This window comes from Dendropsophus ebraccatus, chromosome 14 (genome assembly GCF_027789765.1).
Source record: "Dendropsophus ebraccatus isolate aDenEbr1 chromosome 14, aDenEbr1.pat, whole genome shotgun sequence".
NCBI classification, from domain to species: Eukaryota; Metazoa; Chordata; class Amphibia; order Anura; family Hylidae; genus Dendropsophus; species Dendropsophus ebraccatus.
This window is the reverse complement of record NC_091467.1, coordinates 59,593,235-59,609,456: the sequence shown is the minus strand read 5'-3', so window position 1 is coordinate 59,609,456 and position 16,222 is coordinate 59,593,235. Positions and strand designations below refer to the sequence as shown.

The following is a 16,222-nucleotide window of genomic DNA, read 5'->3' as shown; positions in this document are numbered from 1 at the left end:
ATTATAAAAAAAAAAAACTGATCAAAAAGCATTTTTTTAGCGTACACAAAAACCTGGTCGACTACGTTTTTGTGTATGCAGTGTGAACCCTGCCTAAATCATGTAGACCAAGACCAAGCCAGCTACCTTTATATTTTCATTCCCAATTCTGTGGAAACATAGTTGATAATTCTAAGGCTACGTCCCAATTCATTTTTTTGGTCCACATTTTTAGATTTGCCTTAAAATCTTGGAAAAAACAACAATAGAAACCCCAGCGGCCAGATGTTAGCTGGAAGTCAATAGAAATTTATCATCTGCCTTACACACATCCACTTTTTTTTGGGATAACGTTTTTCTCTCCTCTCTGACGTTTTTGAGGCTCTTTGACAGTTTTTCCAAAACGCAGCATGCTGAGGGGTGGCGTGTTTTTTTTTCCGGAAAACTTATCGCATTTTATTCTCCCATAGAAATTAATGGGATTGTTCTGATTGTCTCAAAAACACCTTTGCTGTGCCTATAGTGTTTTTTGTTTTTTTTTCCTGGCGTTTTTGTCACTTTATGTGGTCCACAACTAGGTCATGTGGTGGCAGAGGAAAAAAAAAAAAGTTCACCACACAAAAACGCCTAAACCTCAAAAAAAGAGCAATCACACATAAAAAAAGTGAAAAAAACCACGAAAAAACGTGAAAGCATGGAAAAAGCACCATGCAACCCAATGGCAGTTTTTAGCCTGAAAAACGCCAGACAAAAAGTTCGCGTAAGGGCGCCCTAAATCCCCGTCTCTAGCATAAGGCCGTGTTTTGTTATATTTCACTTTCGGCCATATTCACACACACCGTTTTTTGACCCATGACTGAAAAATTTCTCACACTACAGCATAGCCCAATTCAGGGAAAATTTAAAAGCCATAAAGTGCACGGACCTTTCTTTTTGATTAATTTTGGCCCAAAAAAAGCAATTTTTTTGCACTTTTTAGGCAATTTTCATTACAGAACAAGGAGTTGTTTCCAAAGTGCATAATAAATAAAAATTAATAAAATTCTAGAAAAATATTTTTTTTTTTAAATGCTGCAAAAAGGCAGAAAGTGAATGTATACAGCGTACACCGTGACAGGATCTCTATTCCTGTCGCGGTTCTGAGTATTTTAGCCGAACTTTTGGCGCCCTGCATATACATCGTGCCCTATTCCTGTCAGGGGATGATGGCAGTTGTAGTTTCGCCACAGGTTGGGGCAGTTATTAGGAGATATTACAGCGTGATTCCTATGAGAGTAGTCGCAGCCTCCACACACTGCAGTATCGGCGGCCACACGACGTGAGGGGGGAGCGCTCTGCCACAACTAACATGGCGGCCAGACGCAGCCGTTTAGCTCAGTGGGCCGAGCATGCGCACTGGGCAGGGCCGGGGCTGGAATACAAGATGGCGGCCCCGGCGGGGAGGGAGAGGCGGAGGCGGGATAGCAGTGAGCGGACAGGAGTCAGTGACGGAGATTGCCTCGGCCCCAGGTGAGGCTCCCGGGGCGTCCCACGCTCTGACACCCGAACCGTCCGGCGCCGCAAAGAGCCGTGCAGCCGCTGAGCTCAGTCTGCGCTCCCGGCGCGCCCCCATAACTGCGCGAAACCACGGCAACCCCCCGAGCCGCCAGCGCAGCTCCCAGCGCCATCTTTGTCACCGCCCGGGGAGCGCGCGGCGGCCGAGGCGCGAGCACGAGTGTGCAGGGAGTGAGAGGAAAAAGGCGCCTGTACGGAGCGCGCCAAAACACCGAGCGACTAATATTATAATCGGCAAATAAATGTGAATAAAGTGTGTGGCGGGCGGGGCGGCTGTGAGGCTGTGTACACACTGCAGCGCCGACACGGACGGCGGCCGCTTGTTTACATGTAGACATGGCCGCAGTGTCCCCCGGAGGGTGCCGAGCAGCCGTGAGGCGCCCCCCGATACAACACCCCGTGTGAGGGGACTCCCGCCATTATACTGCATGTGTACACTTCAAGGGGATGTCCATTCATGTATCCTTATTACCCTGTCCTCAGTGTCACGCCCCCTGCTGGACCCCCCACAGTATATATCTGAGGGTCTCTGCATGGATGTGGGGGGGGGAACCCCACCACCCCACCATTATACTGTATGTGGTATATAACCAGCATGAGCTGTATACACTTCAAGGGGATGTCCATTCATGTATCCTTATTACCCTGTCCTCAGGGTCACGCCCCCTGCTGGACCCCCACAGTATATGACTGAGGGGTCTCTGCATGGATGTGGGGGACACCCTGCACCCCACCATTATACTGTATGTGGTATATAACCAGCATGAGCTGTATACACTTCAAGGGGATGTCCATTCATGTATCCATAGTACCCTGTCCTCAGGGTCACGCCCCCTGCTGGACCCCCCACAGTATATGACTGAGGGGTCTCTGCATGGATGTGGGGGGGGGGGGCACCCTGCACCCTGCACCCTGCACCCTGCACCCTACCATTATACTGTATGGTGTATATAACCAGCATGAGCTGTATACACTTAGAGGGGATGTCCATTCATGTATCCCTATTACCCTATCCAGTCAGTGTCACGCCCCCTGCTGGACCCCCATAGTATATTAGTATATATCTGAGGGGTCTCAGTGTGGATGAGGTGGGCACCTTGCACCCTACCATTATACTGTATGTGGTATATAACCAGCATGAGCTGTATACACTTAGAGGGGATGTCCATTCATGTATCCTTATTACCCTGACCAGTCAGTATCACGCCCCCTGCTGGACCCCCCATAGTATATTAGTATATATCTGAGGGGTCTCAGTGTGGATGAGGTGGGCACCTTGCACCCCACCAGTATACTGGATGTGGTGTATAACCACCATGAGCTGTGTACACTTAGAGGGGATGTCCATTCAGGTCCAGACTGCCCAGTGAGGAACATGTATCCATAGTACCCTGTCATGTTATTGTCATGATTCCTGCTGGAACAGTTTATATCTGAGGGGTCTCAGTGTGGATGAGGGGGACACCCTGCACCTCACCATTATGCTAGATGTGGTATAGAACCACCTTGAGCTATGTACACTTAGAGGGGATGTCCATTCACATATCCATATTACTATGTCCTGTCAGTGTCAGGACCCCCTGCTGGATTGTGACCCCCCCCCCCCCAGAGGCCGCAGTACATTGGGGGGAGGGGGGGTCTTAGCATTTTGCCCCCCACATCTCCACCTCATTACATGTCCCCCCAACTAGACAACTTGGCAAATTGACCACTTATGTCGGTGTTCACACTGCGAGTTTGTCACATTAGTAACCTGCCCTTGTTGGTTTTGATGGATGAGAATTCACCAAACAAGGCCAAATGCACAATAACAAAGCGCAGTGTGAACAGAGTCATTAATTTCATTGGAAAAATCAGCAGAAAATGTGCAAGGTTTCAGCCCTGTGTGAACACGCTGCTACCGTATTTTCCACAATGAATATGTGTGAACAAACAACCAATAGGGGAGTCAAAAGCTGCGACAGATCTGCAGTCCTGTGTGAACATACCCCAGCATACCTGTGTGTCTATGATGGTGGAGTGAGTATAACAGGGCTCTCCAGCTGTTGTAAAACTACAACTTAAACTTCAGCTTTGGCTGTCCGGGCATGATGGGAGTTGTAGTTTTGCAACAGCTGAAGAGCCAATGTTCCCTACCCCTGCTGCAGGACATGTCAAATGTTCTTGGACAACATGCTCAGCAGTGTTTAGAGAAGTCACGCTGCTGCAGCATTAGTTCAGGGCCCAGTTGTCCAACATTTTGGAGGTCAATGTGGGTGCCGGCAGTCAGATCCGGGGGCTAGGAGATAACTTGGCATCTTGGAATAATTTAGACCGCCATACATATAAAGTTTAACCAGACCTGTAGATTTTGGTGTGACCGGTTGTCTTGTGTGCGGGTAGGTGTTTGTCATTGGTTTTCCTACCAAAAACAATTGTCCCCTGGTCGGCCAAGTGTGCACCGACGTGTCGCTCTTCAGTTGTTGCAAAACCACCTGGGAGCCACGCTGGCGAGTACTGTTCTAGGCTCATTCTGATGGGAGACTTGGTCAGTGCAGGACCTGGTCATCAATCCCACTTAGGGTTTGACCACTTGGTCCCTCAACAATCTCAAAAACAGGTCCCAAGTTTCCTGTTGGGATGGAGCCTTGGTGACACCTGTATCCTCACTATCTATGTGTATGGAGGCCTCCTGTGTCCCCCAGCAGCGGACTGGAGACAGATGGATGGTCATGTTGGATTTCATCAATCAAGCTGTAATACAGGTTCTATAAGTACGATGTGTCCCACTTTCATATATAGTTTGCCCCATAGAGGGAATCTCCCCAGAACCATTGCCTCCAGGATGGTGTCCCCCAACCTGTGCTTTATTAACTATTCCTGGGCTGGTCATTGGCTATCCAGGCATGCTGGTAGTTGTAGTGTTGCAAAAACCAGAGAGTCACAAGTTGGAGCCGGCTGCTGTAGGTGATCTCCATAGTACTGCGGCACAAGGACTGTACACCTCCAGACATAAACCTGATGTGTGTGAGTAATGGTTTTCGCTTTCAGGCGATTGCATCAGATGACAGTAATTATAAACTGATTAAGAAAAAAAGAAAAGGTCCCGCCAAAGTGAGTGTCCTCAGGCCGTAGTAAATGTCTTGTCTTCATTTACAAGTCATAAGCGTATAGAGTGTAAGCTCACGCGGGCAGGGCTGGATTACTGTGTGTGAGCTGATGTTAGATGGGACGCTATATACTGTCATCTATATAGACTGAGGCCAGGGCCCCATCACACTCGTTGCTGATGGCAGTGTACATTGCAGCTAGTAACAGTGAATGTGGTGGTTGTTGTGTGTTAATATTTGTGCCTTGCACAGTTATTAGTGTGTTATGGAATATAGCCAGCTCATCATAGACTGTGATTCATTCTCTACATTGTTATTTGTCTCTTTTTCATTGGTAGCTGGATCACGCAAAAATGGCCCGAGATAACCATGGAAGTCCACAGGAGGACGCCGCCCTGATCAGCCTGTCCCCAAGTACATCCAGCTCACCGCGGCCTCAGCGTGCCTCTGACTTACCAGGTAACACACAGGTGTCATACTCGTGTCCCTCCAGCTCTTGCAAAACCACAATTCCCATCCCAGCTAAAGCTTCGGCTGTCCAGGCATGATGGGAATTGTAGTTTTGTATGGCCGCTTTTTTGTAGCCCCTGCTATAGGGGGAATTTGCTTTGAGGTAAAACATATGATGCTTCTATCTTTTGTATTCCCACAGATGAGCTTTTACAGGCAGGATGGGAGAAGTGCTGGAGTAAGAGGGAGAGCCGACCTTATTATTTCAACCGTTTCACCAATCAATCTCTATGGGAGATGCCAGTGTTGGGCCAGCACGATGTCATTGTGAGTACCGGTAATATTATATCTACTACCACCAGTCCCACAGGCTGAGGCCTGGGGAATAGAGCCCCCTTAGAGACCTGACTTAAAACTTCACTCATAATGGATGCTTATTAGATAATGTTTGGTTATATGGAATCATAGTGCATATATGTAACAGTGCCTGAGTTAGTGTCACTGGGATTCAGTATTATCTGGTATGAGCACTGGAGTAGCAACTTAAAATCTGATATACAGCCCCTTCAACATTTTCACCGCTGACCGCAGCGTCTTTAGGAAGCGTAGCTATCAGACTGCCAGTGAATAGGATCTGCTTTATATAGATAGAGGGAGACCACTCCCCCAACAATGTGTATGCATTAGCCTATCCAAAATTAGATTATTAAAAGTAACCAATCCGTGAGGCTATAGCTAGGGCATCATCCATGACGTCGTCAATAGGTTATAGGGGGCTTTTAATAATCTGGTTTCGGATAGGCTAATGCAGACACGTTGTATTTTTCAAAAAGTATAATTTGTCTGTGTAAAATAACCCTGACCTTAAAGGGAACTTGTCATCTTATAGGACCTATTGTTTGTTCAATTTTTGTCTATGAACTACTGTTTGTTCAATTTTTTATATTAAACATATTTTTAAGACTTTTTTTTTTTATAGAGAAGTTCCAAAAAAAATGCAGGCGGGGGGTTTTGGGAACATAATAAAGAATGTATACTTACCTGTCTCACCGCAGCACTGCCCTCAACGCTCTCTGACAGTCGCCGGCTGTAATTTTTGGCATGCTTTTTGTTATGTCTGGGCCCCAGCTCTTGAACTCTTACATTGTTCATGCTGACCGTTACATATACATGTGTGTGTGTGTGTGTGTGTATGTGTATATATATATATATATATATATATATATATATATATATATAAAACTTGATTTCACAGTAGCTGCAGTTACCCCCAGCATCCCCCTCCCTGTAGAATTACCTCTGGATTGGTGACCGTACATGCATAGAAAATGCTTACATTTTAGTGAATCTGGTTATGCCCAGTCTATTGTGCCTAAAGGCGACCTTACTTACATCTTCAGTAACTGTTGGCTAAAGGAGCGTCCGAAAGTCAGTTATCTCTCCTATGCTCCCCATACGCAGCAATTTTTTTGCACGGCCTAGCGATCCTGTGATCTCTATGGGCAGGGGTAACCTGCAGTGAGACTGCTCTGATGGTGGCTTCTCTTTCCGAGAACAAAGGAGTCAGCCAGTGTTTTTTATATCACCCCTATCTTCACCAACATCCACTGTCAGTTGGGAGAGCCCAATAAACCATATACTGCCGAGCGGTGGACTCAACAAATGTTCAAGGTGTAAGAGGACCTTAATTCTATGGGGCTTGCTGAAAAGCATATCTCTATATGTTACTATAAACATATTTGTTATTTACTTCTATTAAAATATCTCAAGTCTTATCAGTACTTATCAGCTGCTGTATGTCCTGCAGAAAGTGGTATTCTTTCCATTCTGAAGAGCAGAAGATATTTTCTATGGGGATTTGCTACTGCTCTGAGCAATTCCTGACATGGACAAAGGTGGCAGCAGAGAGCACTGTGCCAGACTCAAGTGAATACACCACTTCCTGCAGGACATACAGCAGCTGGAAGACATTTTTTTAATAGAAGTAACTTACAAATTTCTGGCACTAGTTGATTAGAAAGAAAGAAAAACATTTTTGGTGAACTACCACTTTAATACTGTTAAAAATGTAAAATAAACATAGAAATAAAAATCAGAAAATGGGTTCCTAGGTCTCTAATCAGGAAACAAATAAATAAAAATCTACGTAACACATTCACTTTCAAAAGACAACTCCCCCACCAGTCATTGTCTAATCATCAGTGTGGCTTTAGGGTGTATATGTGTGCTTTTTTTTTACCCATTTATATAGTAGGAAATACTGGTTACAGCATGCAGGGGTTTACCATAATACATTGTTATCTGTAAGTACAAATTATAAGGCTTTATAGCTGGGAGTGTCTGGAGGACGAGCTTGTAAGTGAGTGACACTGTGTATACTAAACCCTAACACAGAGATCAACTACTGTGTAAGGAGCAGTATTTGCTATATAAGATACGGCCACGTCAGGACTCTGCTGTTCTCTAAGCTTCTTCCTACTATGGGGGTTAATCTCCGCACATATTACATGGCTGCACTGTGTCCACAGTAGAAAGGTAAGGGGTCTCCTTATGACTGATATTTGTCGGAACTGAAAACTTTTTTTTTTTTTTCTTACATTGCAGGTATTAGTATGTTTTGTATAGGAATGGGGCTATCGATCAATAGATTTCTGTATGGCTTTATATACATGGCTGTGTTAGTTTCAGTCTTAGCTGCGAGTAATTTTAGCCTGTATATTGTTACCATTCAAATGCTGTCCAATGGACAAGCAGAGTGCAGTCTCCAGAACAAGCCACCTCACAACCACAAGGTGTCAGTCATGATGATATAGATGAAAGAATGTTCTTGAAAAACTTTTTTTATAATTATATATATATATATATATATTATTATTATTATTATTTTATTTTTATGTATAGTCGGATCCTCTAGGCCTCAATACAGCACCAGTACCTGCAGAAGGAGGGATGCCCACAACGCCCAAGGAAACAAAACCAGTAAAGAGAAGATTGTCTGAGGAGCTGGCAGTCCCTGATACCACAAAAAAGCTCAAAGTTAGTCCTGTTGTTCATTCTCATAAGCTTCCCTTTAGATTCATTGGTCTTGACCTTATCTTTAACTTTTCTAGATGGAGTCTACCCCTGCGCCTGCGTCCACGCCTGCTGTACCAGCTTCACCAGTGGTACCAGGGGTATCTGTGGAAGAAAAGCAGTTTGCCAACCTGGTCAAAGCTACAGAGTGAGTTTTTGAAAGTCAATGGAAAAATTTAAAGTTTTTAAAGTTGTAATGGATCCATAAATCTTAACAGTATAGACACTTAAAGAAATAGTCTGGAGATACAAAAAAAATTTCAAACAGCAGGGGACAGAGGTAGCGTAATAAGCAATCAGCGCAGTGCTAGATCCCCTTCCGGGACTCCCCCTAGGCTCTGAGATCTCCTTCGGAGACAACATAACAACCCGGTTGACAGACTGCCTGCTCAGCCATTCAGTGACTAGGACCGGACACCACTGCAGTTACTGATTTGCTGAGCAGGCAATCCATCAGCCATGTAAGGCATTTTCCCCCGTGTCGTAACATCATTGGAACATGCCTTCTGATGATTTTTTTAAATCAACGGACTTCTCCTTAATGTTAGGGGATATCTGGGCACCTTTAATGTATTTTATTTTTCTTGGGTGCCATAAAAATTGAAAAAAAGACATACTCTGCTGCCTTGGTCCCCCACATCTCCTAGTGTGCCGTCATCTGGTCGCCTGCTCACACTGCTCCTCTTTATTTCTGGGACAGACTAATTTTAGCAGTGACTGTCTGTGCAGCTGGTCACTTACTAAAGCAGGCTGTGAGTGGCTCAGGGGTCAGTTCCTGCTGACATGAGTCCATCTTGGAGATTGTAGTGGATCAGATGATGTCACATTGGTAGCTGTGGGGATAGGAGGCAGGGAGGCTCTTGCTGCAGCTAGTTATTTATTTATTTTTTATTAATTATTATTTTTACAATTCTTTATACCTTTAGTGTTTACTGGGACTTGGACATACAGAGTAATGCAGTGGTCAAGCCGTCTCCACCTTCACACCTTCTGCCACCTCCATCTCAGTCACTACCACCGCATCCTGAAGTGGAGCTTCTCCGTTCACAACTTGTCCTAAAATTACGGCAACATTATCGGGAGCTTTGTCAGCAGAGAGAGGGTATGTAAACCTTCAGAAAAGTCCATATCCTGGTAGCCCAAGCAGGCGTTGCTGTTTACAGTCAGGAACAGCAGGGTTTTGTGGTCTGAATGCAGGGTAAGATCTTATATATAGAAATATTACCCTGCGCAAAGGCCCTGTGCCCGCAGAGCAGTAAACCAGTGTTTTTTATGGTACATTCATTCCTGTAACCTGTACGATATATTAATTTTGTAACCTCTACTCCAACTGGGGAAAAAAACACTTACTAGTTAATATGCCAACACGCTTCTGGTCTCTTATGGCAATGTGCTGCCAATGTAATGATATATAAACCGATCATCACAGTGCTACATAAAGCATCGGTCTCTAAGAAGCAAATATATATATACTTTTGTGTGAAGCTGGAGGCCTGCAACCAGAAACTACATTGTCAATTTTTACTTACATAGTGTTAGGACAGGGCTATATGGTTAAAAGTATGTGGTCCCCTCCTAACTTTGAGATTCAGACGGCTTCTAGTAGTGACAGCTGCACAAGGCCTGTGTGTTAGGGACTTCAAGAAATGTGACTCTACGAAGTAAGTTTCATACAAATCTAAGATCACTATGCACAATGCCAAGTATCAGCTGAAGTGTTATAAAGCACGCCGCCATGGCCCCAGGTGTTCTGTACAGCAATGAATCATGTTTCATTCTTTGGCAGTCTGTTTGCTGGATCTGGGTTTGGCAGATTCCCATGGAATGCTACCTACTAGAATTCATAGTGTCTACTGTACAATTTTGTGGAGGAGGGCTTATGGCGTAGCGCTGTTTTGGGGTTTGGGCTAGGTCCTTTAGTTCCATTATAGAGTAACCTCTTAACAACCTATGCCGTCCAGTTATGGCTTGACAGCCTGGGCTTTAACGCATTGTGCCATAACTGTACGGCATGCCTTTGCCTATTGCTATTGCTATAACAACACAGAATGACCCCTATTATTATGTGTCCATACGCATATTTTAACCTAATAACCAAAAAAAACATCATTATGCTGGACTTAAAATGAAAACATCTTTATTTAGGCATTAAAATAAGTACATATTCAAAGTATATATATATACAAAAGATGGATAACCAGTACATAATATATGCAGGCACTGAGTACTAGTAAAATACAGTGGTACCTTGGTTTAAGAGTAACTTGAATTGAGAGCATTTTGCAAAAAGGGCTGACAGTTTTTCATAATTGTAACTTGGTATAAGAGCATTGCTTTGGTTTACGAGCTCCCTGTACTTGGTGGGAGGGTCAGTGGGGGAGGGGCATGGTCTGCATAGCGTGGTCTATAGCACTGTACTCTGACCCAGGAAGTTTCCCTTACCTTCCAAATCATAGCAGAACCACTTCAGGCTGGGGCTTGTATCAGGGGACAGTACTGTGGATGTAATCTCTTCATAGCTGTAACCCCTCTCTCGCAGTCAGAGAGTGCTGCATTTATGTGCCCACATCTGCCCTGCTCATTCCTTCATACTCCCTGCAGTCTCTGTCAGCCTTTGTGTTTCCTATCCTCGCCATTCCCGCTATAATGTGCCTGCACTCACACTCAGCTATACACACTGCTGCTATAAAGTGCATACACTCACACTCAGCTATTTACACTGCTGCTATAATGTGCCTGCACTTAGGGCCCTATTCCACCGTACGATTATCGTTCTCATAACTGTTAACGATTAACAATCTCAAACGACCGCTATTGCGAAAGACCTGAAAACGTTCACTCATTTCCATGGAACGATAATTGTTACTTATGATGGTATTTGCGATCGTTATTTCTTCGCTATTGCGTTCGTATCTACTGCGAACGACCGAACGACGTCTTATTCAATGCGAATGATTTGCGAGCGTTTTGCAAATGAGCAACGATAAAAATAGGTCCAGGTCTTACTAAGCGATCAACAATTTCTCGTTCGGTCGTTAATCGTTAACTGTATTTTAACCGAACGATTATCGTTAAGATTCGAACAATTTAACGATAATCTGAACGATAATCGACCGGTGGAATAGGGCCCTTACACTCAGCCTCTCACACTGCTGTATAGAAAAGTTTCTGTCACTGTCCTCCTGCACAGCTCTGTGATTCTCACTTCTTGATTGGTCCATGCTGAGCACACCCCCTTCCCCATTGCTGTCATGTGACCACACAGACCTCTGACAGCAGCCCTGCTTCTCTATTCTAGCCTGTTGTACTACACTATTGTATTATGGGGATCTGCAGTTCCATTCTGTATCTACAAACTGCGGCTGTTTTTCATTCTTATACATTATACTTAAAGGGGTTGGCCACTTTATAGTAAAATTGCTCAGTGTACAGTATTAGTAAGTGTACTCACTGTATATACTGACAGCAGCTCCCTGTGTACCTCATAGAGCTAATATCAGACTCCCTTCCTCCATGCTGTGCTGCCCTGCTCTGTGGTGTTTTAGTCCATAAGATGGCTGACATGGAGGAGCATGTGACCAAGCTCCGCCCCCCAGTGTCCACCACTGAGCCTGTATATGTCTATGGAGAACACAGTGGACAGGGCATGGTCACATGCTCCTCCATGTCAGCCATTTTGTGGACTAAAACAGAGCAGGGCACCCCAGCCTGGTGAAGGGGAGTCTGATTTTAGCTCTATGATGTAAACAGGGAGCTGCTGTCAGTATATACAGTGAGTACACTTACTAATACGTTGTACTGACCTATTTTACTAAAAGGTAGCCAACCTTTTTAACTGTACATTGCTATACTGTACATTAACTTATAGTATGACACATTCAGCTCTTTCTCATTGTTTGTTTCATTTGTTTTACATGTTATTCAGAATAAAAAAAAATCATTATTTTTGGGGTGAGGAACCAATTGTCTGTATTTCATTGATTTCTTGCTATGGTTTGAGTGATTTGAATTACAAGCGCAGTCTTGGTACGAATTATGTTCGTAATCCAAGGCACCACTGTACATAGAATGCAGGTTAAATGCGGAACGCGTATATATCTGTGCCTTGAAAATAAATAAATAAATATATATATAGGCTTTATAGTATAGTAGCAGTGTTTCAAAACCCTTTCCAACTCAGGGAACCCCTACAAAATAATGTTCTACAATATACAAGAAACATTATTCAGTGACGCACTGGTGACGTCTTTCACCTGAGGCATTCACTTTTCTATTTCTTTTCCATCTGGCCCAGACCACCATGATGATTTTATTTAGCTTTTAATTCATCCCACTGCTGTGCCCACACATAGTAATAATGTTCCTGCTGTGTACTCCATTTAGTAATAATGCTCCTGCTGTGTACTCCATATAGTAATAAGGCTCCTGCTGTGTACTCCATATAGTAATAATGCTCCTGCTGTGTACTCCATATAGTAATAATGCTCCTGCTGTGTACTCTATATAGTAATAATGCTCCTGCTGTGCCCCACATAGTAATAATGCCTCCTGCTGTGTACTCCATTTAGTAATAATGCTCCTGCTGTGTACTCCATATAGTAATAGTATCTCCTGCTGTGTACTCCATATAGTAATAATGCTCCTGCTGTGTACTCCATATAGTAATAATGCTCCTGCTGTGTACTCCATATAGTAATAATGCTCCTGCTGTGTACTCCATATAGTAATAATGCTTCCTGCTGTGTACTCCATATAGTAATAATGCTCCTGCTGTGTACTCTATATAGTAATAATGCCTCCTGCTGTGCCCCCACATAGTAATAATGCTCCTGCTGTGCCCCCACATAGTAATAATGCCCCTTGCTGTGCCCTCCATATAGTAATAATGCTCTTCTGCAGTGCCCTCCATATAGTAATAATGCCTCCTGCTGTATACTCCATATAGTAATAATGCTCCTGATGTGTAGTCCATATAGTAATAATGTCTCCTGCTGTGTACTCCATATAGTAATAATGCTCCTGCTGTGTACTCCATATAGTAATAATGCTCCTGCTGTGTACTCCATTTAGTAATAATGCTCCTGCTGTGTACTCCATATAGTAATAATACCTCCTGCTGTGTACTCCATATAGTAATAATGCCTCCTGCTGTGTACTCCATATAGTAATATGCCTCCTGCTGTGTACTCCATATAGTAATATGCCTCCTGCTGTGTACTCCATATAGTAATAATGCTCCTGCTGTGTACTCCATATGGTAATAATGCCTCCTGCTGTGTGCTCTACGTAGTAATAATGCTTCTGCTGTGTACTCCATATAGTAATAATGCCTCCTGCTGTGTACTCCATATAGTAATAATGCTCCTGTTGTGTACTCCATATAGTAATAATGCTCCTGCTGTGTACTCCACATAGTAATAATGGATCCTGCTGTGTACTCCATATAGTAATAATGCTCCTGTTGTGTACTCCATATAGTAATAATGCTCCTGCTATGTACTCCATATAGTAATAATGCCTTCTGCTGTGTACTCCATATAGGGCTGGGCGATTAATCGAATTAATTCGATTAATCGTCCAGAACGTTGAAATCGATTTGATTTTTTGTGAAAATCGTAAATTCGATTTTCACAAAAAATCATTTCGGGCTGTGGTGCCGGGGAGGAGCTGAGAGAAGGGGGGTTGCGGTGCAGGCCGGCGGGAGATCCGTAGAGGGGCGGTGTGGGTGAGCGGGGAGAAGATGCTGGGTGGCCAGGCTGGAGAGGGGCGGTGCAGTGCCGGCGGCCTCCAGCCACTGACAGCGCCGCCGCTGATCTGCCCCCGCCCCTTCCACTGAGCGTCCCACTCCCCTCCCGGCCAGATATGGAGGTCCCGGGTCTGTGGAGGAGGAGGCCGCAGGGACTACAGTAGGTGGTGATCGCGGCGCTGCTCGTCCTGGAGCTATACAGCGGGATCGGGGGGCTCGGTGCAGACCCCTGTTCCCGCTGTATAGCTCCGTGACCCGCAGCTATGCGATCACCACCTACTGTAGTCCCTGCGGCCTCCTCCTCCACAGACCCGGGACCTCCATATCTGGCCGGGAGGGGAGCGTGTGTGTGGAGGTGAGAGGAGGAGGAGATGTATGTGCCCTCCTGCTCCAATCACCTCCAGCTGCACCAGTCACCCCCCAGTCCCCTCAGTGTCCCCCCAATCCCCTCATTGTTCCCTCAGTGTCCCCCCCCAATCCCCTCAGTGTTCCCTCAGTGTCCCCCCCAGTCCCCTCAGTGTCCCCCCAGTCCCCTCAGTGTCCCCCCAGTCCCCTCAGTGTCCCCCCAGTCCCCTCAGTGTCCCCCCAGTCCCCTCAGTGTCCCCCCAGTCCCCTCATTGTTCCCTCAGTGTCCCCCCCAGTCCCCTTCAGTGTCCCCCCCCAGTCCCCTTCAGTGTCCCCTCAGTGTCCCCCCCCGTCCCCTTCAGTGTGTCCCCCCCAGTCCCCTTCAGTGTCCCCCCCCAGTCCCCTTCAGTGTGTCCCCCCCAGTCCCCCCATTGTTCCCTCAGTGTCCCCCCCAATCCCCTCAGTGTTCCCTCAGTGTCCCCCCCAGTCCCCTCAGTGTCCCCCCAGTCCCCTCAGTGTCCCCCCAGTCCCCTCAGTGTCCCCCCAGTCCCCTCAGTGTCCCCCCAGTCCCCTCAGTGTCCCCCCAGTCCCCTCAGTGTCCCCTTTAGTGTCCCCCATTGTCCCTCCAGTCCCCTTTAGTGTCACCCCAGTCCCCTTTAGTGTCACCCCAGTCCCCTTTAGTGTCACCCCAGTCCCCTTTAGTGTCACCCCAGTCCCCTTTAGTGTCACCCCAGTCCCCTTTAGTGTCCCCCAGTGTCACCCCAGTCCCCTTTAGTGTCACCCCAGTCCCCTTTAGTGTCACCCCAGTCCCCTTTAGTGTCCCCCAGTGTCACCCCAGTCCCCTTTAGTGTCACCCCAGTCCCCTTTAGTGTCACCCCAGTCCCCTTTAGTGTCCCCCAGTGTCACCCCAGTCCCCTTTAGTGTCACCCCAGTCCCCTTTAGTGTCACCCCAGTCCCCTTTAGTGTCCCCCAGTGTCACCCCAGTCCCCTTTAGTGTCACCCCAGTCCCCTTTAGTGTCACCCCAGTCCCCTTTAGTGTCCCCCAGTGTCACCCCAGTCCCCTTTAGTGTCACCCCAGTCCCCTTTAGTGTCACCCCAGTCCCCTTTAGTGTCACCCAGTCCCCTTTAGTGTCACCCCAGTCCCCTTTAGTGTCACCCCAGTCCCCTTTAGTGTCCCCCAGTGTCACCCCAGTTCCCTTTAGTGTCCCCCAGTCCCCTTTAGTGTCCGCCAGTCCCCTTTAGTGTCACCCCAGTCCCCTTTAGTGTCACCCCAGTCCCCTTTAGTGTCCCCCAGTGTCACCCCAGTCCCCTTTAGTGTCACCCCAGTCCCCTTTAGTGTCACCCCAGTCCCCTTTAGTGTCCCCCAGTGTCACCCCAGTCCCCTTTAGTGTCACCCCAGTCCCCTTTAGTGTCACCCCAGTCCCCTTTAGTGTCCCCCAGTGTCACCCCAGTCCCCTTTAGTGTCACCCCAGTCCCCTTTAGTGTCACCCCAGTCCCCTTTAGTGTCCCCTTTAGTGTCACCCCAGTCCCCTTTAGTGTCACCCCAGTCCCCTTTAGTGTCACCCAGTCCCCTTTAGTGTCACCCCAGTCCCCTTTAGTGTCACCCCAGTGTCACCCCAGTCCCCTTTAGTGTCACCCCAGTCCCCTTTAGTGTCACCCCAGTCCCCTTTAGTGTCCCCTTTAGTGTCACCCCAGTCCCCTTTAGTGTCACCCCAGTCCCCTTTAGTGTCACCCAGTCCCCTTTAGTGTCACCCCAGTCCCCTTTAGTGTCCCCTTTAGTGTCACCCCAGTCCCCTTTAGTGTCACCCCAGTCCCCTTTAGTGTCACCCAGTCCCCTTTAGTGTCACCCAGTCCCCTTTAGTGTCACCCCAGTCCCCTTTAGTGTCCCTCCAGTCCCCCAGTGTCACCCCAGTCCCCTTCAGTTTTACCCCAGTCACCCCTCATCTATACCTGTACTACTACACCCCTTATCCACTATACCTCCACT

The 16,222-nt window shown here is 46.5% G+C and overlaps 2 protein-coding genes across 4 annotated transcripts in view; both read left to right on the top strand.

Annotated features, from left to right (window-relative positions):
- Positions 1-1,403: 1,403 nt before the first annotated feature.
- PCIF1 (phosphorylated CTD interacting factor 1) overlaps positions 1,404-16,222 on the top strand; it is a 34,603-nt gene continuing 19,784 nt past the window's right edge. Inside the window, exons 1-6 of one of the 3 annotated variants that reach the window (XM_069952214.1) lie at positions 1,404-1,488; positions 4,961-5,081; positions 5,275-5,399; positions 7,974-8,108; positions 8,183-8,292; positions 9,071-9,246. In XM_069952214.1, the coding sequence (XP_069808315.1) occupies positions 4,976-5,081; positions 5,275-5,399; positions 7,974-8,108; positions 8,183-8,292; positions 9,071-9,246 (652 nt within the window). In that variant the 5' untranslated portion in view covers positions 1,404-1,488; positions 4,961-4,975. Of the gene's footprint in view, positions 1,489-1,589; positions 1,778-2,087; positions 2,109-4,960; positions 5,082-5,274; positions 5,400-7,973; positions 8,109-8,182; positions 8,293-9,070; positions 9,247-16,222 lie in introns of those variants that run through there. The other 2 variants (XM_069952215.1, XM_069952213.1) reach the window with 2 other exon arrangements.
- LOC138772828 (uncharacterized) lies at positions 10,095-15,408 on the top strand (the record flags this gene model as incomplete). The annotated part of the gene is made up of 3 exons (XM_069953547.1): positions 10,095-10,148; positions 14,865-14,924; positions 15,373-15,408. Coding segments are annotated over exons 1-3 (150 nt in total), but the record flags the coding sequence as incomplete, so codon positions are not given.